At 54.6% G+C, this 23,021-nt stretch overlaps 1 protein-coding gene across 1 annotated transcript in view; it reads left to right on the top strand.

Annotated features, from left to right (window-relative positions):
• Nucleotides 1-828, top strand: part of NFAM1 (NFAT activating protein with ITAM motif 1) — a 28,072-nt gene extending 27,244 nt beyond the window's left edge. Inside the window, exon 7 of the mRNA XM_075552628.1 lies at nt 769-828. Within this exon, the coding sequence (XP_075408743.1) occupies nt 769-828 (60 nt within the window). The remainder of the gene's footprint in view (nt 1-768) is intronic.
• Nucleotides 829-23,021: the final 22,193 nt, after the last annotated feature.

Below are 23,021 nucleotides of genomic sequence, written 5' to 3'. Positions count from 1 at the left end.
CTCTCGTGTAAACCTTGGGATCCTTAGCGTGGAAAATGACGCTTTCCTGTGAATCCAGCCACCCCGCCCCCACCCCCACCCCACCCCACATCAGATGCTTCAAGTTCAATTACTTGCATCCAAGCTGGCACCACCAAGTGCAAAGGTTTCTTAAGTCCTACAGGAAGGAGCCTGTGCCTGCTGGGTGGGCCCACAGCTCCTAAGAAGGGCTAGGAGGGGTTGGAGGGCTGGATGTGCCCCTTCCCCAAGGACAGCCTGGCTCAGTTGGCTGAATCGCCCCTTCTTGAAGCCCTTTCTAGACTTTGCCCCGAGTCTCACTGGAGCTTCCCCACTCTGGAACCCCGAGGCTGTCTGAGCCACCTCAGCAGGGCCTAGGCACATCCCTGTCTCTGGGAGCCTGGGAACATGTAGACATCTGCACCTGGTGTGAAGGGGGGTGGGGGCCTCTCGGGGATGCTGAGTCCCACAGGGGGTGGGGATGGGTGAGGGGGACCAGGGAACAGCTGGGGAGAGCTTCCAGACCGAGGGAACCGCATGTGGAGAGACCCTGAGGCAGGCAGGGGAGGGGAACTGAGGACAGACATAGGGGCAGAATGGAGGGAGATGAGATTGGGAGGAAATGAGAGTTGTTTCCCTAGGGTGTTAGGGACCACAGGCAGGCCTCCCTGCAACAGTGGACACATAGCCATCCATCCATCTGCCTGAGGGTCACCGTGGTGGCAGGTTCCTCCTCTGCTGCATCTAGTTTTCTTTCTCTTTGTCTTCCAGAAGGAGTTCCCCAGAGCCAACAATGATGAGGAACTGGGCCTGGTCTATGAAAATCTCTAGGGCAAGGTCTTGCCCTGGATCAGAGGCACTGGGGCCACCCCTTTCTCCAAAGGACTGGGACAGAGCCAGCAAGAGGGCCTGGGGGTACTCCATCATCTCTTCCCCCCCACCCCCACTCCCAAGGCCCTTCCTGCCGGGACTGCCCCACCTTCTGTGCACCCAGCCCCTCCAGAGAACTCTTCAGCATCTCCATGCCTTCTCCAGGCTGACTCCACTCCCCATCCCAGTGGGCAAAGTCCCAATTCCATCTCCAAGGACCACCGGCTCCCCAAGCCCAACTCACACTTCCATGCCCCAAGGGGCTATGCGGCACCAGTTTTCACCCCCCGCCTGTGTTTGGGGCATCCTACCCCTAGGTGGACTGGGGGCTCCAGGCAGGTGCCATGTGGCCAGGACTAGGTGAGCGAGCAGGAAGGAGCCGGTAAATAAATAGTGACAATGAAGATGGCCTCGCCTCCCCATCACGGTCCCCCAGTCCAAGGCCACAGGATGGCCACACAGAGGTGAACAGAGGGCAGACAGGGACACCATGGAGTTCAGGCACCAGGAGCGACAGAGGCTGGGCTCAGAGTGATGGTGGTTGGGCTGCAGGCCTGGAGTGGGGAGGGCCCAGGCACCCCTGGTGATGGAGGAGGACCTGGTATCTCCTGGGGCTCCCAGCGCAAAGTACCACCAAGGGGGTGGCTTGAAACAGCAGACATGGCCCCTTTCAGTCTCAGGCTACAAGTCTGAACTCCGGGCATCAGCAGAGCCCTGCTGACTCTGAAAGTTCCCTTCTTCCAGCTTCGGGTGGCCTCAGGCACTGCTTGCCTGCAGATACCTTGTCACTTGGATGTCACAGGCTCTCTTCCCCTGTGTCTCTCTCAGTCTGTTCTGCACTTTTTATCAGGGCATGACTCATGTAGGATGAGGACCCACCTTAACCTGGTGTGACTTCACTTCAACTTATCTGAGAGCATCATCAAAGACCCTCTTTCGAAAGTAGGGGTGTTAGGCTGGATTCACCAGAGAAACAAATCCAGTGACACACAAATATGTGTGAGAAAGAGCCTTCTATCAGTGAGTAATTATATATCAAGAAAATGTCCCAGCCCAGACCAATCTGAGTCCATAAGTCCGATACTAGTACACAAATCCCTCTTCAGACTCACGCAGCCACACACAATGGTGCAGAATGCAGGGAGATCACGCGTCGGGCCTGTGGGTGCAAAGTCACAGGGACCCAAGGTTGGTGGAAACATGGCAGGACTCTGGCAGCTCTTAGGGTCACCAGCCAGCAGGAGGGGAAAGACAGAGAGAGAGGGAGGCTCCCTAAGACCCTCCTTATGAGAAGGCCACACCCACAAGGAGGCACCATCAGGCTATGACCGGATTGACAGGTTAGACACCACCCCTACACCTGTATATAGCTTCAAGTTGACATAAAGTTATCAATCACAGTAGAGTTCACATGTAGCTGACTTCATCAAAAACCAAACTCATAGTTCTGATGCCGACTCATAGTGACCCTACAGGACAGGGTAAAGCTACCCCAGTGAATTTCCGACACTGCAACTCTTTGTGGAAATGAAAGCCTTATATTTTACCTGAGGAGCGGCTGGTGAAGCTTATTTAAAAGGCCAGCCCTGCCGTAGGGTTCTCCCAAATTGTGTGCTCTCAAAAAGCGCGCTGGTGGCATATTGATCTGCTAACGCTGAGGTTGGCAGTTTCAACCCACCAGCCACCCTGAGGGAGAACGATGAGGCTTTCAGCTCCCAAAAAGATGTGCAGTCTCAAAAACCCATGGGGCCGTTCTACCCAGTCCTGTCAGGTTGCTATGAGTCTGCACTGACTCAGTGGCAGTGAGCTGGGGTCCGGAGAGTCGATCTCAACCCATGGGCGGTGCTAGCAAGGAGGTTCCATCTCAGAGAGCCTCCGTACAGCAGACTGAAACTGCCCGGTCCGACACCAGCCTCACATGTTTGAAGCCATTGCTGCAGATACTGAATCAATGCATCTCCTTGACCATCTTCCTCTTTCTCAGTGACCTATTTTGACCTGGTATCATGTCCCCTGTCTAGAGACTGGTCTCTTAATAACATGCCCAAAGTATGTGCGATGAGGGCTCACCTTCCTACCTTCTCAGGAGCATTCTGGTTGTCCTTCTTCCAAGACACATGTTTTTGTTTCTTTTTCTGCCAGTGCATGGTGCTTTCAATGTACTTTGCCAGCACCACGATGCAAATGTCTTGATTCTTCTTTGGTCTTTGTGGTTCAGTGTCCACCTTCCACATGCATTCGATTGGACATACCTTGATCCTCAAGGTGACATCAATGCATCTAATTGGATACACCCTGGCTTGGTCCGGGCCCACCTTGATCCTCCAGGTGCCATCTATGCATACGATTGAATACACCACAGCTTGGACTAGGCTCACCTTGATCTTCAAGATGACGTCTTCCCCTTCAACACTTGAAAGGGGTCTTGTGCAGTAGATTGGCCCATGCAATACATCCTTTGATCTTGTGACTGCTGCTTCCCTGAGCATTGATTGTGGGTCCAAATAAGATGAAATTCTTGACAGCCTCCATCTTTTCTTTATTGTGATGTCGCCTACTGGTCCAGCTGTGAGGACTTAGGTCTTCTCTACATTGAGTCACCACCCACACCGAAGGCTGCAATCCTTGATCTTCATCAGCAAGTGCTTCAAGTCCTCCTCATTTTCAGCCAGCAAGATTATGCCCTCTGCATGTCCAAGGGTGTTAATTAATAAACCTTCCTCCAATCCTGACGCCTCCTCCTTCTTGTTTCTCAGATTCTCAGGTTATATTTACTCAACACACCGGATTGAATAAGGATGGTGGGAAGATACCCAGGCGCACACCTCTCCTGATTTTAAACCACCCTATGGGGTTATAAAGAGACCTTCCCCCAGATTTGTCTGCCCCAAAGACATGCCAAATATCAGGGGCTTTTTGCCAGCATATGGGGGCAGGTCAGCTGCTTAGAGACATCCTCCCTGAAGGCAGTCAGTTGCCAGACAGGTAGGACCTGCTCCCTGCTGTTAAGGTCAATGGGCTACTTCTCCCAAGAAGCTTGCTACCATTAGCTTGGTTCCCCTAGGTGGAGTTCACACCCTACTGATAATGGTCTCTATCAGTTGAGCCAGGGAACAGGTCAAACCGGCTCAGTGACATCCAAGTTAGGCTGCCATCCTGAATCTAGGATCTGCTCACCTTGCCACATGTATACTCCCAATCCCTCCTCTTCCTGTTGCGTGTATGTCCCTAGATTGTCCCCCTCATTGCTGTATAACCTATAGTGCAAACCCTTCCTGTGACCTATGTCTTTACCTGTAATTAGTGGGCTTGCAATCCCCGCCAAAGATATATAGGCCTGGGTTAGCAATAAAGATCTCCCTTCATGGCCTGTCGTCAGCTCCCCCTCTTCTCTCCCATCCGCGCTCCCCTGTTCCCTTTCTCCCGGCCCCCCTTCCTCTCCCCCTCTCTCCACGTGGACCTCCAAATGGGGCAGAGATGAGCATGCCACCATGAAATGTGTCTGACTCCATTATTTCTATCTCTCAGGCCCTCGATGACTTTCATGTAATATTTATATGTCTCAACCGTACAACTGTGCCTACCGAACCTGTGATTAGTGGTGGGGGGCTGACACCCCTTCCAACCACACCACCCAGTGTTCCCTTGTTCTATTTGAACAGCTAACCACCTCTTGGTTCATGTACCGCCTCCCCACAGGCACAAAGGTCTCCTCAAGGTTCTCCATAGTTTGTGATGATCCACACAGTCGAACACCTGAGCACGGTGGTTCCGAGGCTGCAAATCCTTGCAGGGGCGAATAGCCTCCTCTCTCTCCATCTGAGAAGCAAGTGGAGTTTGAACTGGTGGCCTTTCCGTTCATAGTCGCATGCCTCCCCAACAGCACCACCTGAGCTGCTATTGGAAGGATCCAATTCCATGTATGACCCCTGGATTAGGGGTGAGAAGATTGAACGATGCAGAAAGCCTCAAAAGAGGACCAGAAGGGATCACAAAGTCACGTACCAAAAAGCACCGGTCACCACTCAGCCATCTCAAGAGGGATCCTCTGGGCAACAACAGGTGATACGGAAGTCCAAGCGGCACTGAAAGCATGGGGGAAAACCCGGCTCCAGGAATGGATGGAATAACAAAAGGTTTCAACCAGCTGGTGAGCCACTGGGCGCACTTCCTCGCCTGTGCCAAGGAATCTACAAGACAGCTGCCCGGCCAACCGACTGGAAGGGATCCTTGCTTGTACCTGTTCCAAAGAAAGAGGGCGCCACAGCATGTGGGAGCTGTCGAATGACATCGTTCATCTCACACGTAAGTAAAGTTTTGCTGAAGATCATTCGACAACCGTTGTAGCAGAACATCGCCAGGAAGCTGCTAGAAATTCAAGCCGGATTCAGAAGAGGACGTGAAACAAGGGCTGGCGTTGCTGATGTCAGATGGATCTTGGCTGAAAGCAGAGGATACCAGAAAGCTATTGACTTGTGTTTTATTGACTCTATAGATCAGGCGTCCTCGAACTACAGCCCACGGGCCACATGCGGCCTGCCGAGGATATTTATCTGGCCTGCCGGGTGTTTGTGCCCCGTTTGTTTTTTTACTTCAAGATAAGATATGTGCAGTGTGCATAGGAATTTGTTCATAGTTTAAAAAAAACAACTATATTCCGGCCCTCTAATGGGTCTGAGGGACAGTGAACTGGCCCCCTGTTTAAAAAGCTTGAGGACCCCTGCAGATCATAACAAGCCATGCAAGAGGTGGAGAAGAATGGAGATTCCAGAACTCTTGATCGTGCTCCTGTGGAACCTGTACATGGACCAACGGAACGAGGGTGTCCGTGTAGTTTATAAGAAGAAAAGGTGTGCACGGGGCTGTAGCCTTTCACCATACGATTCCATCCACATACCGCGCAGGTAATTTGAGAAACTAGTGAACGTGGCATCGGGTTTGGAGGGAGGCTTATTCATGCCCTGCAATATGCAGATGGCACAACCTTGCCTGTGGACATTAAAGGACTTCAAGCCCTGATGGAGATCAAAGATTGCAGCCTTCAGCATAGATGACAACATAAGGCAAAGAATGGCCAAGTGCTCCCAAATGGAGCACTAGGTACAGCATGATCAACGAGAAAACCTTAAAGTTGTCAAGGAGTTCATCGTGCTTGGCTCCACAGCCGGTGCTCATGGAAGGAGCAGCCAAGAAATCAAGCAACGTCTTGCATTGAAAATGTTGAGGAGCATGGATGTCACTTTAAGGACTAAGGTGGGCCTGGCCCAGGCCACCACAGGCACGCGGAAGTTGGGCATGGAATAAAGGAGACCGAAGAACGATGCATTTGAAATCTAGCGTCGGCAAAGAATATTGGAAGTGTCATGGATGGTCGGAAGAACGAGCGCATCTGTCTTGGAAGAAGTACAGCCAGGATGCTCTTTAGAGGGCGCATGGTGAGCCTTCTTCTCACGTGCTTGGGACATGTTATTAGGAGAGACCAGTCTCTAGACAGGGGACAGGAGACCTGGTGGAAAGAGAAGGTCATTGAAAAGAAGGAAGACTATCAAGGAGATGGACTGACTCAGTATCTGCAACAATGGGCTCAAACGTAACAACTGTGAGGCTGGTGTGGTACGTAGGACCGGCCGTGCTTCATTCTGCTGTACAGAGGGTCTCTGAGTCACAACTGCCTTGCTAGCACCTAAGAACAACAACATCTTGTTTTCCAGTTGCGGAGAGCGGCCTAACGGGAGTCGAATGGCCTGACCTTGTCCCATCCCCCAAAAGGACCCCACAGTGGTCTCTCACCAGCCTGCCTCATTGTGCCAACTCTCCTCAGGCCTCTCCCAGTCAGGATGTCCCTGCTCCTCCTCCCACTCAGGACCCAGCCCCCAGAACTCCCTCTACCCACTGCTGTCACCCCCCAACCCAGCCCCACAGCCCTGTGCAGACCGGCCCCTATCAGCCTTCCATCAGACCTAGCGGCACCACGGGCAAGTGCTGGGGCCACCCCAGGTGGACAAAGGAGCCCTCTGGACGTGGCGACTCAGAACAAGGTTCACTGTGCGCACATCATCCATGGTTCAGAGACCCGAGTGGTGGTGGGAAACCCACCTCCCAGTGGAGTGGGGGGTGGAGTGGGCTGGCTACTGGCAGTGTGGTCTTGGGCTCTCTGGCCCCGCCCTCCTCCCGTTGCCCTTCCCTCAGCCTCAGCCCATTTGTGAAAGAGGCAGGTCCGTTCCCCCCACTGGACTGCCTCAGGGGCCCAGATGTACTCTTGCACCCACACCCCCAACGCTGGGAGCTCGGGGCGCTGGTAGTGCAGCCCCAACACTGGCCCGCCTCCTGCAGCCTAGGTCAGCCCCCAAAGCTCTGCAGTTTAGGTGCCTCCAGCAGGGAGGGGTGGGGGAAGGGGCAGCAGGCAGGACAGACCAAAGCCCAGAAGTCCCTCTGCCCCTCCACCGCTCCTCTCCTCTGCTCTGCCCATGAGGTCTGGTCCCACCACAGCACAGGGCCAGCAGGTGTGGAGGGGCGAAGCTGCCTCCAGACTCCTCTCTCCCAGGGGAGGGGGGGAAGGGGCGGTTAGAGCCAGGCAGGGTGCAGTGACCCCCAGCCCAAAGCCAGGAAGCCTGTCTCCCCATCTCCTGGCCTGTCTGGGCCCAGCCCTGACAACTGCCCCAGAGGAGCAGCAGTCTGTTCCTGCTGGCCTTGGGGGAGCAGGGCAGGGCTGCTGACTGCCCAACCTGCTTGGACACAAGCATCCTCCGCCTCTCAGCCCCGCCCCCCGGCTGGCACGAAACAGGCAGCGCTCCTTATAAAACCTCAATGGGCTCACATTGCTCTTCTGCTCAAAATCGCCCACAATTGCCCTCACTAGAAATAAAACTCCATCTGCTTCCTGTGACCTACCTAACCTGCCAGGCCACCTGTGGCCATCGCCTCTTCCTGTCACCCCTCTGTGGACAGCGTGGTGGCCTGGATGCTGGAAAGCCAGGGCACTGCCGTGAACTGGTGAATGGGAGGAGGCAGAGGAAGGGTTTCCGGATGGAAGAGCAGGATCCTCAGAGGGGCGTTGACACAAGTTGGGTGGCGGGGAGGGACCAGGATGAATGTTCTGAGGCCCCAAGTGTGCATCAAGGAAGCCTGAGGCCCTGCTCCCCAGCCACCAGGATTGTGAGCTGAGGGGCAGGTGGCAGTAGAGAGGCCTAGGAAGCCTCTGTCTGGCCCTTGGAGACAGGCAGGGAGTCTGACTGCAGGGTGGAGGAGAAAAGAGAAAAGAGGAGAAAAGAGACTTCTTCAATCAGGCCCCTCAGAGGTGCTCAGAGTGAGGGAACCCCTCCACCACCACACCAACCCCACCCCTCACACGGAGAGGACAGCAGGTATTTTCCCTGCAGCACTCAGAACTCACAAGTAGCAGGCTTCTGTGGACAGCATGGGGACCGCTTTGGCCACCCTGGATGCCCCTCTGCCTGCCACAAGGATGCATCAGACGAGCAGAGTAAGATGCATCAGACGGGCAGAGAGGGCTGCTGCGGCAGGGTAAGAGACAAGGTAGACCAAGGATGATGTCGAGTTCTGGGCCAGGAGGAACCTGGAGGGCCAAGGGGGTCACTTAGAGGCTGGGATAGAGCCCAGGGAGGGAGGGCACTGGTACTGCATATTACTGGCAGAGGTCCTGAGTGGAGCTGAGAGCTAGCAGGGGGCTAGCCCCAGGGGGGGGGGGGGACAGGTACTTCCTGCCCTAGGGTCCCTCCCCCCAGGGACTGCTTTGTTTCTCAAGGGGCCTAACTCCCTCACTGGTTCCAGGGCCTGACAGGACTTTTTTGGTGGAAACTGCTGGGCCCGCCCAAGCCTGCCCCTTCTCAGATCCTCAAGGCATCCAAGACTCCAAGACACTTAAACTGCCTGTGGCAAAGCCCTGGTGGCAGTACAGGGTAAGCATTGGACTACTAACTACGAAACCAGCAGTTCAAACCCACCAGCCACTCCACGGGAAAAAGATGAGGCTTTCTGCTCCTGTAAAGATTTACATTCTCGGAAACCATACATAGTTAGGAGCTATGAGTCGGAAGTGACTTTGTGGCAGTGGGTTTTGGGATTTGAATGGCAGAACCTTGGCAGGGCTGTTAGGTTTGGGTTGCGAACTACAAGGTGGGCAGTTCAAACCCACCAACTGCTCCCTGGGCAAAAGATGAGGCTCTCTGCTCCCATGAAGATTTGAAAACAGAAAAGCAAAACTCACTGCCAACAAGTCCACTGTGACTCAGAATGACCCCATCAGACAGGGTAGAACTGCCCTAGTCAGTTTCTGAGACTGTAACTCTTTTTTATTTCCCCACAACAGTTTAATTGGCCTGTAATTCACATATTAGACAATTCAATAGTTCGGTCACATCAAGCAGAGTTGTAGGACATTTCCTCCATTCTCATACTCATCCGCTCTCCATTTCCCGGAAACCTGCCCTGCCACATGCCCAGTTGCCGTCTCTATACTTACCTAGCCTGGATTTCTTACACAGGAAAAAGCGTCCGAAAACAAATAAGACATATGTTCTTGACACAATGGATGGATGTATGGATTGTGGTAAGAATTGTATGACCCCCCCCAATAAAATGATTTTAAAAAACCAAATAAGAATAGTAAAGCAAAACATAAAAACTTCAAAGGAAAAGAAAGCAGAAATTATTTTAAAAACAACAAATTTAAAGGGATCATAAAGGAATTCAAATGACAGGGTGCTAAATGTTAACCTAACTGCATCTGCAACCATCCACTGGCCAAAGCATTCTGCATGTTAGCAAGGCTGCTCCTGTCCCTGATCCATGGTCAGAGGGGATCCCCCAGGCTTGATCCGTGTGTCTTTCCCCTCTCTCCCCCTCTTTTTTTTTTTAAATTGCAACAGCTTTAAAATGGGTCAAACGGGAGACCAAGTGGTTTTACATTTTGACCTATGTGTGCCATAATCGACTTTACAATGCGCTCTGTGTGACAACAGGGCTATTTCACATCGTCAGGGATGATCGGAGGGGGAGACTTTCATCCATGCGTGGACCCTGCATGTGGTTTGGGGCTTCCACTGTCATCCAGAGCCTTCTGAAAACCAGATGGCCACCCTCTAAGCTCTGAAGCCATTCCCTCCTTCCTTTAGATTTGGGCTATATTATTTACAATCCTTGGATCACACAGGCTAGTGTGCTTCTTCCATGGGGACGTAGTTGATACCTCACTGCGGTGGCTGCTTGTTTAAAAAGCCTTTAAGACCCCAGAGGCCCAGAGGATGCACAGCGGTGCAGTAGGGATCTGGAAACACAGGGAATCTAGGACGCATGAACCCCTCAGGACCAGCGGTGGGAGTGGCGACACCGGAAGGGAAGGGGGTATAGAAAGGGAGAACCGATCTTGAGGATCTATGTGTAACCTCCTCTTTGGGAAATGGGCAATGGGAAGGTGGGAAGGGGAGACGCCGGGAAGTGTAAGATAAGATAAAATAATTATTTATAAACTATTAAGGATTCAGGGGGAGCGGGGAGGGAGGGAGAGGGGAAAAAAGGAAAACAAGCTGATTCTAGGAACCCAAGTGGAAGGAGAATCTGAGAATGATGAGACCCCAGAGGCAATTCTTTCTACAGCCGGGCACCATCTAGCTTCTTCACCACACTTTGCTATAGCACCCATATCTTCAGTGACCTCAGAGACTGCAACATCTTACAGGAGTAGAAGGCCTTGTATTTCTCCCACGGAGCTGCTCATGGTTTCAAACTGGTGATCTGGCAGTGAGCAGCCCAGCTTGTAACCATTACATCCGAAAAACCCTGAAGAGTTTGTCCTACTCTGTCCTATCGGGTTGCTATGAGTTGGAACCAGCTCTGTGGCAGTGGGTTTGATTGGGGTGTTTCTCATCTGCCCTTTCAAGAGTCTCAGCCACGCACCACAAGGCTGGTGGTTTGAACCCCTCTGGCACTCTGCTTCCAGAGGGTCACAGTCATGAAAGCCCACGGATCCTCCTTGCACCCTAACACCTGGGGTTGCCATGGGGTGGGACCATCCCCAGTCCTTTAAGTGGGTTTTAACCTCTCGCCCCCCCCTCCTTGTTCTGCCCCTGAGACCACCCTCCACCTCCGCCGGCCTCTAGTCCCTGCTTGAGAAACTCATCCCTGGCAAACGAGCCCAGGAACGTGAAGAGGGGGTAGGAAGTGGCAGCCCCTCCCTGGCAAAGATTTCCAGAGGATTCTGCACAGCAGAGTCTCCATGGGAACACATGCCAGTAACACTCTGGACTCTGGCAGGGTTGGGTTGTCCTTGCCAGACAGCTCTGGACCTCAGCCGGAGGGTGGCCACAGCTCTCTGGCTTACCCGAAATCAAGTTACAGGCAGAATCTGCGTTTTTGGGTTTTTATCCCCCCCACATTCTAATTTAAAGGCTATGCTCGTTGTGAAGATGCCTCTGGGGTTTCAGGAATGGATTTTTATGTAGTTCAATTGCTTTTTTTCTTGGCAGGCAGCTCGGCCAAGAAAGGCGGGCCGTGGCCTCAGCCCAGATGGGCTGCTGGAGTGGCGTCTGGCGGTGGGTCCCTCCGCGCGCTGGGGGGGATGCCACTTGCCCACTGGGGGGAGGGGGCTTTCTCAACCCTGAAGCTAGACCCCCCCAAGAGGTGGGGGCCTCCACACAAGGGACACTTTTTTTCAGACACTTTCTTTGATCTGCAGTCATACCCGGGCCACCGATCCTGGGCTGCATGTGGATCAGGCCCTGCTGCCCCCGCGAGGGGTGGTTTGCCTGTCCCTCTGTCCACCTGAGCAGGGCAGACTGGCACCACACCGCCCAGCATTTCAACTGCAAGGAAAGGGAATCCCCTCTCCCTTGTTTTGTGGTGTTTCCACATTCATCCTGTTTATAATCGTTTAGCTTAGTTTTTTTTTTTTTATGAGAGTGAAATATTCATAGCCAAGCATTTCATGCATTCTTACGTGTGCAGCTCAGTGACATTAATGACATCCACTCTGAGTTGAACGATGGGTGTTGGTGAAGAATATCGAATAACCCCTGGACTGCCAGAGACCAATAAATCTGTCTTGGAACAAGTGTAGTCAGCATGCTCCTTAGGAGCGAGGGTGGCCAGAGTGCGTCTCACGGGCCCTGGACCCGTTGTCAGGAGAGACCAGTGGCCTGGAGAAGGACATGGCGCTTGGGCAAGTATAGGCTCAGCAAGCAAGAGGAAGGCCCTCGACAAGATGGACTGACGCAGTGGCTGCCACCACGGGCTCGAGCGGAGGATGGTGCAGGCCCCGGCGGTGTGTGCTCGGTGGTGCACGGGGTGGCTCTGGGTCCAAACCGGTTCAAGGGCGGCAACTCACCGCATTGTGGGGCATCCTTCACCACCGTCTGTTGTCATCGCCTTGAACAAACACTGTCTCCCGGAAGCAACACGGCCCCCTTCTCTGCTGGCCATAGATGCTGTGTGGCTGACCGCCCAGTGGATTGGGCTCCTGGTGACCCGTGTGTGGCAGGGTAGAGCTGTTCCGCGGGGCCGCTGAAGCCACACCCTTTCCGCTGCAGACCCCCCAGCTCGGGGGGGCGGCGGGGGGGGGGTGATGTTTGAACATCCCTCCCTCCAGCCTATTGAACTATCTGTGTCCTCCTTGCCTTTTCCATGGTTCACGATTTCTTGGCCTTGCAGGGGCCTCCCCTGGACATGCTCCCTTGGACACTTCTCTCTCCGTGGGCATTGACGAGGAGGAGTTGCTGGGTCACAGGACGTGCCATTTGCAATTGCCACAGGCTGGACCCAAGGGCCCCGTGCACAAAGGTTACGTTGCTTTCGGTCCTTGGACTCCTGGTCTACACTCAGCCTCCAGACGGCCCTGCACCGTGGGGGCTGCAGAGACAGATGGTGCTCGGGAAGGATGGCTCCCCAGGAAAGGACAGCGGGGACGAACTCTCCAGCCTGTGCAGCCCCCTCCAGAGGGCAGATGGGGTGGGACAGAGGCAGGAAGATCCAGAGAGGACCCCAAGGCCCTTCTGGGGCTGAGGAAGGCCAAGAAGGGCCACCTTCCTTCTGAGACAGCCTGCCTGCCGCCAGCTCGTCACTGGAGGGTTTCTCGAAACTGTGGCAGGACGTGGGGCCTCCTGGGGAAATGGAGGCAAGTCAGCAGAGGTCATGGGGTCGTGCCGAAGCCAAAACTGGTGGGAGGAGGCGGGGTGCTGGCTCCAGGCAGCCTGGACATTTGGATCCTTCTGGGAAAGCCCCAGTGGAAACTCCCAGACTCAGGGAGCCTGGGGGTGCGAGCCGCGTCTAGAAGTGTTACAATCTGGGATTATATTGCTGCTGCTGCCGCTGCATGTTTTGCATTTATAATCCTCTTCCTCTCCCTAAAACCTACTTCACAAATGGCTGTGTCTGCGGTGAGTTTTCTGTGACCACTCAGGGGTGGAGGAAGGCTGGTTTTACCTCCTGCCCACCCACCCCAATTCCCAATGCCACCACAAACCTCACTGCCATGGCCGGGGGCTTAGTTCTATGCCTGGCTCCAAGCTACCAGGGGCCCCAAGCTAGTTCAGGGATTTATTTTTCCCCAGAGTCCCTCCTTCCTTCCTCTTTCATGCCCACATAGCAGTCTCACTCCCTCTGAGTCCTCTTCTCTCCAGCCTTCCCAGGCTCCATACCCAAAGCAACCATTCTTAACTTATCACTTCCCTCTCAACACCCCAGAGTGTCTTATATTAATAGTCAATTGATTCTCAACAAGAGTACCAAGACAATCCAATAGAGAAAGAGCTGTCTCATCAACACATGATCAGGGCAAACACACAAAAGGATGAACTTGGCCTTCCCAACACGATCACTGAAGACAACATGGGTGCATAGCAAATGTCGTGAAGAAAGCTGATGGTGCCCGGCTATTAAAAGATATAGCATCTGGGGTCTTAAAGGCTTGAAGTTAAACAAGCTGCCATCTAGCAGGGGAGCAATGAAATCCACTTGGAAAAAGCACACCAGCCTGTGTGGTCACGAGATGTGGATGGGTTCAGGTATCAGGCTTCAGAAGACCCCAAACAAACAAATATATCGATGCAAATGATGGGGGTCAGAGTGGAGACCCAATGCCCATCTGTAGACAATTGGACATCTCACGACAGAAGGGTCACAAGGAAGGAACAAGTCAGCCAGGGTGCAGCACAGCACCAATGAAACATACATTCCTCCAGTTCTTTAATGCTCCCTGCCCTGCACTATCATGACCCCAGTTCTACCTCACCAATAAGGCTAGACTGGAGCATGTACACTCGTGCAGATAAGAGCTCTTGACACACGGAATCCAGGACAGATAAACCCCTCAGGAATAGTAATAGGAGTCGGAATAATGTGAGGGTAGGGTGCAGGTGGGGGAGAAGTGGGAGAAATAGGTAACCAACCGATTGCAATGATCGATTTATAACACCCCCTCTCCCCTCACGCACACCCAGGGGGATGAACAACAGACACGTGGCTGAAGGGAGAGAATGGGCAGCGTAAGATATGAAAATATGGTAATAATCATTTATCCTTTATCCAGGGTTCACGAGGATGGGAGGGTGGGAAAGGGAGGTAAAAAAGGGGAGCTGATACCAAGAGCTGAAGGAGAAAGAAAATGCTTTGAAAATGATGATGGCAACCTATGTACAAATGTGTTTGATAAAATTGATGTATGAATTGTCATAGGAGCTGTAAGAGTGCCCAATAAAATTATTTATTGAAAAAAAAATGTTTAAGAAGGGTGAAGCTGATTCTATACCTCACACCACACACACACACAAACCCTCACAACAGGCTTCCAAGATCCACAAATGGTTAACCCCGCACACAAGCCTTTCATTCTTTCAACAGCGTCTCCCCATCCCTCTCCGGGTGCCAGAACCTGGGGGCTGGGAATCAGAAACCCGTGGTTTTGCTTACCCAGAATCCCCCCACCTCCTTTCTGACCACCCCCTGATATAACCCAGTCACCCCAAGTCCCATCCATGCCTCCAAGACGCCAAACTCCCCTTGTCTCCCAACCTGTGCTCTCACCACGCTCTCCGCCCATGGCCTTTCACCTCATTCTTTGCCTAAGAAAACCAAAACCTACCTCACCGCTCCGGCGTCTGTTCTGACTCATAGTGACACTATGGGTCTCGTCTTTCTGTGCATTTTGCCCAAGAGTTACTGTTAGAGTCTCAATACCCAGCTCACATGTCACCTCCTCCATGAAGCCTTCCTTAAAATGCGATCCCTCCCCAGGCAGGCAGCTTATTCATCCCTCTCACTGTTCCAACGGGCCCGGCCCTGCGGGCTGCGTTCATACCATCCGTCTTCTCCAGAATCTCACACGCCTTGCTTGTCACTCTTTATCTGTGCGTGACTCACAGTCAAGGCTTGCAGACATTTGTTTAAAGAATGAATGAGCTTTTTCCTTGGCTGGCAATGCAGTGCCTGCTCGTTTTGGAAAAAAAAAAACCACTCGGCTCACTACCGTGGATTCTGACTCACAGGAGAGGGTTTCTTAGACTGTGCATCTTGGGGGGAAGCAAAAAGCCTCATCTGTCTCCCTTGGAGTGGCTGGTGGTTTTGAAGTGCTGATTTTGCTGTTAGCAACCCAATTTGCTGTGCCTAGTGCTGCCTTGCTTTCTGCCTGGGGACCAGACTTCTCGGGAGTCGACATGTGGACCTGGGGTGCACTGGTGGGGAGCTCGGCGGTGCAACGGGCTACGTGCTGGGGTACTAGCCATAAGGCGGGCACTTCAGACCCACCAGCCACTGCGAGGGCGTAAGATAAGGCTTTCAGCTCCTGTGAAGATTTACAGGCCTGGAAACCCACAGGGGCAGTTCGACTGTTCTACAGGTTTGGTACGCGGAGGAATTGCCTGTATGGCAGTAAGTCTTGTTTTTGTTTTTTTAGTTTGGTGGTACTTTAGCACAGCAACCACAGGGAATGAAGCCACATTTCCTTCTGGAAGGAGCCCATCCGGCCTCCCAGGCCTGCACCTCTTAAAGAGGCCCTGCTCTGGTCAGTGGCTGGCTCCCTCCTGCTTTGGGGGTGACTCCTTACAGCTATGACCCCGGAACTGCTACAGGTGTGCTCACTCCAACCTTGGACTTCTCCTCTCCCTCCTCACTGATGGGTTGGCCTCATCCTCCAGTTGCCCAAGGTCCGACTGCCCAGTTCTGGGGTACCACCTAGCAGAAAATTGGGGCTCAGAGAGGGGCAGTGGATGCTCAAGGTCCCTTGGCCATCAGACAGCGAAGCCAGGTGGGACACAGACCTATAAGACATTGGGGCTGATGTTCTCAATAGTCCTCACTCCCAGGGCACCCGAGCACATTGACACAGAACCCTTGGCATAGGTAGTGTGGGAAGGACAGCAGTGACCACTCTGACTGATCCAACCAAGGAAGCCTCCTGGGAGAGGCAGACTTGAAGGGCAAGGGAGGCCACTGCAGATGGACAGCATCCTGAGCAAAGGCCTGGAGGCGGGAGGAGTGCCGTCGCAGGAGAGGGGAGATGCTTGAGAGGAGCTAGGAACAGAGGTTGGAGAGCAGGGCATTCTTCAGTAGTCAACTCGAGTCAGTAGCGCTTAGTCTGGGGGATGCTGAGGCTAAGCAGCTGAGGCCAAAGCCAGGGCAGTAGATTTGGGGGCAGGGCACCACTCTGAGGGTGGTCAACAAAACCCAGGTGCCTGCTGGCCTCAAGGCATATGGCCAGGGGGTGTCTAAGTCACCACCCAGTGAATGGAGGCTGACTTCTGTCATCAGAAGTGAGTAGAAACTTGGGACACAACCAGGTGGAAGTGTCCCAGGGACAAGATCAGCGGACAGGTGGAGGCTGTAGCCAGATGGAGACCAGGCCTCTGGTAGCCTGGAGGAATGAGTTCATCAGGGGCATGTGGCAGAGGGGCAGGACAGCACGCCCTCCCCATGACCCAGGCCGCCCCTAGTCAAGGGTCTTGAGGAAGAGGCCGCACTGGCTATGGGTAGTAAGCCCTGCACCTGCCAGTGCCCCTGAGGACTGGGGACTGTTTCGGGTGGCTTTGGGGAAACCTGTGTGCAAATTCCAAACTAATCAAAGCAAATAAATGAGGGGTGATTACTGACGATGTCGAGGACACACCACAGGGTGCCTCTGAATAGCGTCTCCTCCAGTACGTTCTAAGAGCTTTGTACAGAGAGAACCTGACACTTAACGCAAAGAACTCGGCGCCTCTGCCAGGAAAAAATCAATCAGAAATGAAGATGGAACATCGTTGGCGTGAGGATGCGCGGGGCGGGCAGGAGGGAGTCGATGGACACATCAGTTTAAGGTCCCTTCTCTGTATAAAGGGAGGCAGCCCGGCCATTTATGAATCCCAATCTCTAAATACTTCAACCCGCCCCCACGGCTTCCCCGCCCTCCCCTGCACACCGAGATGGTTTAAACGCCACTCGAGCTTTGTGGTTTCCTTCCTTCCTTCCCTTTCCGCCTGCTCTCTCTTCCAGACGTCCAGCCCACTTCGTCAGAGAACCGGGCTGACCACCCACCCTACCCAAGACACGGTTCCAGCCTCCCAAACCCAAGTGTAATGACGGCCTCTTTAATGCAATTAACTTGGCAATTAATCACCAGCTGCTTAAGAGATGGCTTTTATCACCCTTTCCATCACGGGGTGTATACAGGACGCAGGTGGGTATGGGGACCAGGCAAGTGGAGGAGGGATGGAGGGAGAGAGGGATGGTCAAGCAGGGCCCTCCTGGAGCACCAGGCTTGGGGGGCGGGGGATGCAGGGGGTTAACCTCCTCCTGCTCTGTTCTGGCAGGTGTTGGGTGCTAAGGGAGATCCTGGATGATGTCACTGTTGCTCCCTGTAAGGCTGGGGATTCGAGTCCACCCAGATGGGTTACAAGAAAGCCCAGATATTGGAAACCAACTCTAAGGTAGACTCGATGTGAGAGCACCTGTGTGTGGGGCTTGGGGTGTATTTTTGGTTCATGGACCAGGGCTGAGGACAGGAGACTCCCTGCCCCCACCGACCGCCCCCCCACACACACACACACAGAGCAGTGTGCAGCTAGGAGAAGAATACAGCCTGGCTACACTGGCTTCAGGGCTTCTGCACATGCCTCTCTCCAGAATGTTCTTTGCTGATTGAGCCGCATTGAGTCAACATTCTTTCTTTGGTTGCTTTCAGGGCTTTGCTCCAATGTCATTTCTGAGAAGCCTTCCTGAGACCAGCCCACTCCTATCCCCCACCCCCCTCCATTAGAATTGCAGGCCTGCCTACCCCCAGGACACTCAGCCTCCCCACCCCTGCTGGTCTTTCCCCTCCAGTTCTTCCTGAGGTCTGACTTCTCTTTTCCAGACCTGCCTTGGATGTCAGCTAGGAAGCTCTGTCCCTGTCTGTCCCTTTGGCCCCAGAATTCAGTACTGAGCAACCGAGTGAGAGAAGACATGACTGAATGAAGGGGGACCAGGCCAGCCACCCCTTCCCACCTCCTTCCTCTTTGCCCACTTAACCCCCACCCCCATCTCACCCTGCTTTTGCTTCAAGCTGCAGCTGCAATTCCCCTGCTTGGACAAGTCCGCTCTGCCTGCTCCTGGTCCCTCCCACAGGCAGGCTCTCCTCCCTGCTTTGTTTTGGGGCCTCTTTGAGCATCTCTCTCCTCACCTCGAGATGTGTGCTTCAGGGCTCCTCCCTCAGGTTGGAGGGTCCACGATGCAGGGGTGGACCGTTGTGACTGTACATGTGTCTCTAGCCCACAGCCGGGCACAGCGCCATCAGGCAAGTCACTTGAGCAGCTGCCCTGAGTGTTTCAGAGGTGGGCACAGGAAGGCACACACTCACGCCGGCCTGTGTCAGTTGAGCATATGATAATTAAGGAGTCCTGGAGATGGCCTGGTGGCACAGTGGTTCCTCGATGGACTGCTCACCACAAAGTCAGCAGTTCAAAACCACCACGCTCCGTGTGAGAAAGACGTGGCTCTCTACTGCCGTAAAGAGTGACCATCTCAGAACCTCACAGGGGCAGTTCTCCCTCCCCTCTCCCGTAGGGTCACTGTGAGTTGGCATCGACTCGATGACCATAGGTTGGGAGGATTTTTTTTTGAGGGGGCGGGGTGGTTTCAATGGGTTACACATTGGGTCACTAACTGCTAGGTCAGCAGCTGGAAGCCACTCCTGAGGGAAAAGATGAGGCTGTCTGGACCAGTAAGATTTGCAGCCTTCAAGTCCTAGGGAGTTCTACTATGTCTTATTCGTTCCCTAACAGTCAGAATTGACCCAATGGCAGTGGGTGAGTGGGTGGCTTTCACATTAAGAAGCTCCGGCGGCATGCTGGATGAAGCATCTGGCTGCCGACGGGAACGTCAGTGGTTCAAGCTCATCAGTCACTCTCAGGAAGAAAGATGAGGCCGTCTGTTTCCGTCAAGATTCATAGCTTCGTCAAGGCTACGGTGGCACCGTGGTTACCCAGTGGGCCGCTAATCGCAAGGCCATCAGACAGAAACCCCCAGCCACTGTGAGTCCCAGTCTTGGAAACCCACAGGGGCAGTTCGAGCCTGTCTTACAGGGTCACGAAGAGAGGTCATTGGCTCCCTGGCAGTGAGTGAGAAATGCTGTGCCCCTCAAGGGCCACGGGCTTGGTTTTTGCTTTTGCCTGGTGACACAAAGGGAGTTCTGGTGGCCCTGTGGTCCAAGCACTCTGCTACTAACAGAAAGGCTGCCCATTTGAACCCACCGGGCGCTCTGTGCAAGAGAGACCTGGCCTCCCACTCCCAAGAGAAGTTGAGGCAAGAAAGCCCTGTGGAGGCAGTTCTACAGTCACAGGGGCCACTAAGAGCCAGAACAGACTCATTCAAGGAAGTATGAATGTCAAGAGCAGACCTGCGCAGCACTTGGCCTGCACACTCATACCCTGCGGACAGTCAGGGATCTTTCCTGGTTTGCAGAGGGCCACCGGAGGCTCACAGGGGCTCTAGATCACACAGCTGGCGCTGGACAGTCCTAGCCAGCTGCGCTCTGCTGTCGCTCCCCTCCATTTCCTCTGCCATCCTGCGCTTTCGAGCCAAGTAGAAGATGGAGTCTCGCCCCGTGTCCCAGCAGACACATCCCCTCCTTTGCTCCTGTCCCCTAACCAGTCCACCCACCTCAGAGCGTTCCCAGGTAGCCCTCTGACTCCTGATCCCTGTACAGCAGGTGAGTCCTCTCTCTGAGAGTGCCTGAGCCCGGCTGCCCACTCCACTGCAGGCAGGACGGCTCAATTAACTCTCCTGTGGCAGCTCCTATACCCTCTTTTGTCAGGGGAAGTCTTCTCCCCACCCCAGCTTAGAGATCATCCTTACATCCAAAGGGGGCTCCCAGAGATACCCCACCCCTCACCAGGCAGCATTCCTGCTCAGGTCTGTTTGCTTGATGGTGGTCCCAATGGCCCCCCTGGCCACCCCAAACCTTCAGAGGTAGGAAATCACTTGGTTTGAGGGGGTGCATGCATCTAACTTGCCCTGTGATATCATGACCTCATGGCTTATTAGGCAGAGGTCGGGGAAAGGGATTGGAGCTGAGGTGTGGGTGCTTGGACGAGTTCCTGGGGGTGGGAGAGAGCCCAGCATACCGCAGGGATTTTAACATGGAGACTAGGTGGAACACCCTCATTGACATGGCTCCCCTTCTCGCCCTTCGTTGGCTCTAACTTGGTCTTTTGCCTGATGGGGAAACTGAGGCCCTGACACCCCACAAGGCACCACTGTGTGAACGGCATCAGCCACCCACGCTCAGGTGCCTTTAGACCGGTGACTACATTTCTCTGCACCTCAGTTTCCCCATTCTTGGAGTGGTATCGTTAGACCACGTTATACCGCGTTACAGCTTCGGAAGCTCCGTGGTATTGTTCTATCCTGGTTCTATATGGTGGGGATGAGTCGGATCAACTCGATGGCGATGAGCTGGGTTTGGGTTCTAAAAAGCTGGACGCACATTTCCCACGAATTCACTCAACCCTCGTATTTTGAGCAAAGGCGTGGGCCAAGACCTGGAGACACAGCGGGGTGCGGGGCCTGCCACTAGTCCCCGGCTGGTATTTATCATTCGACTTGCAGGAAGGCAGCGAGGAAAAGGCGCCAGAGCTCAGAACCCAAAAGAGCAGCTGCTGCCACGAGGAAAAAAAAAAAAGCAAAGAATGAAACATGAAAACCCCCACCCCCACTGCCAGAGCCCCTTCTTCGGCTCAGCCAATCAGCCATCAGCATCGCCAGCCGGACGACCAATCAGGAGCAGGAACAGAAGTCCTAGTCGCAGGCCACCTCTTCCCGGGGGTGGGCGGCCTCAGCCGACGCGCCCCGCCCCGCCCCGCCCCGGCCCCGCCCCGGACCTCCCAGGCCCCGCCCCGCCGCGCCTCCCGCGAGCCCCGTGGCCGGTGGCCGGCCGCTGGGGCCGCGCATTGTGCCAAAGACCGAAAAACGCGGAGCGGGGAGCTAGGAGGTGAGCAGCCACAGGATTCTGGAGGATTTATAACATTTTCTTTCGCCACTGACAATATTGTAAAATGCATGAAAGAGAGAGCGTGGCCGGGACAGGAGCGTGAGCGCGCGGGCTAGGTAAGCAGCCCCGGGCGGGCTTGACCGGGGACCGGGCGCCCGGAGAAAGTGCGGGCTCCTCCCACAGGGGCGGTGTAGCGGGGCCGCTGCCGCTAAGCGGAGGTGTAGTCAGCGACCAGGGGGTGCTCAGGCGGTGTAGACGCGGCTCTTGGGTGAAAAGTCTCCGATGACCCGGGGGCTGTCCGGGCGGTGTAGACGCGGCTCCTGAGAGAAACGTCTCCGGTGACCCAGGAGCTGCCGGAGTGGTGTCGGCGTGGCTCGTGATTGATAAGTCTCCAGTGACCCGGGAGATGCCCGAGCAGTGTAGACGCTGGAAGCTGCCGGGGCAGTGTAGACAGGCGCGAGTGGCTGGCCCAGGCGACGCCAAGGGACGGCGTAGTTCCTACAGGTCCCGAGGGCTGAGGCTGGCAGTGCCCAGGATTCACGGCTGGTGAGACTGCAGACGCGGACTTCGATCCCGGGCGGACGCGGCGGTGTGTCCTGGGAGCCCAGTGCGGTTGGACACGAGAGCCAATCTCCGCCTGGAAAGTTTGCAGAAAGGGGGACGCAGGGCGGGCGGGTGACTAGCAGGGTCCCCGAGCTGTGGCTCGGGAGCGGGAGAGTGCTCGCCTTTCACCTCCTCCAGTCGCCTTCATGGTCCTGCATGTCCCAGCCTCGGGCTGTCATCCTTGCACAATCCCTGTCCCCCACGCCACTCCGGGCTGCAGAGGTGGGGGGCGGAGCGGGGCGGAGTCTTGGATGAAGATGGGGGTGGGGTTCATTTCAAGTTTTGCAGGTGTGTTCACTCAGCACCACCTTGCCCCTTCCCCTGCTCCCATCCTGAGCTAAGGCTCAGAGACGCCAACACAGTCACACCCACTGGAGATCAGAGGGGGACCCATGGAAGGCTGTCCTAGCCCAGAGCTGGCATTTGCTCCCTCCACTACTGCCTCAGGGAGGAGAAAACAGGCAGGCTGCAGAGTTGATGAGTGCTGATGAAATGAGAGCCTAGCTGCAGGAGGCTTGGTGGGCCCACTGGGGGACACCTCCCTCTGCCTCATGTGGCTCCAGGTGGTGACACGGGGTGGGGGGGGGTTGGCAGTGGCAGAAACTATCTCAAGCTGGTGGAGTGGGTGGTAGTAGGTGACACTAGCACCCATTGCCCTCAAACACCGGGGTGCTGTCTGGGTGGTGTGGTTGGGGGCAGCGGTCGCCCTAGCCCATTGGGCCCTGGGCAGGGCAGAAGGAAGCCCAGAGGCAGAATAGAGACCCAGGTAGTCCCTGGGGTGTTCTACTCTCCCACCCTCCCTGCTCTCCATGCCATTTTATTCATGTGACTTCGCCCACCACAGGGCCTTTACACATGATTATTCTTTTTGATCAACCAATAGTCACCGGGCACCTTGTATGTACAAGGTAAGGGCAGCTCTGCTAGGAACGGGGCAGACCCACTCTCAGCCCTGAAGGGGCTTTTAGGACAGTTGGCAGTGAGTTTAGTTTTCAGAAAGGCATTGACAAGGAGAGTCAGCAAGGAGACAGAAGGGACTCTCAGTGCAGCTGGGTGGGGGGAGGGGAAACAACAACTTTAGGGGGGCTTGCTGAAGGTCTTT

The sequence above is a fragment of the Tenrec ecaudatus genome, chromosome 6 (genome assembly GCF_050624435.1).
Source record: "Tenrec ecaudatus isolate mTenEca1 chromosome 6, mTenEca1.hap1, whole genome shotgun sequence".
NCBI classification, from domain to species: domain Eukaryota; kingdom Metazoa; phylum Chordata; class Mammalia; order Afrosoricida; family Tenrecidae; genus Tenrec; species Tenrec ecaudatus.
The sequence above is the reverse complement of the archived record's forward strand: the minus strand, read 5'-3'. Positions and strand labels throughout refer to the sequence as shown.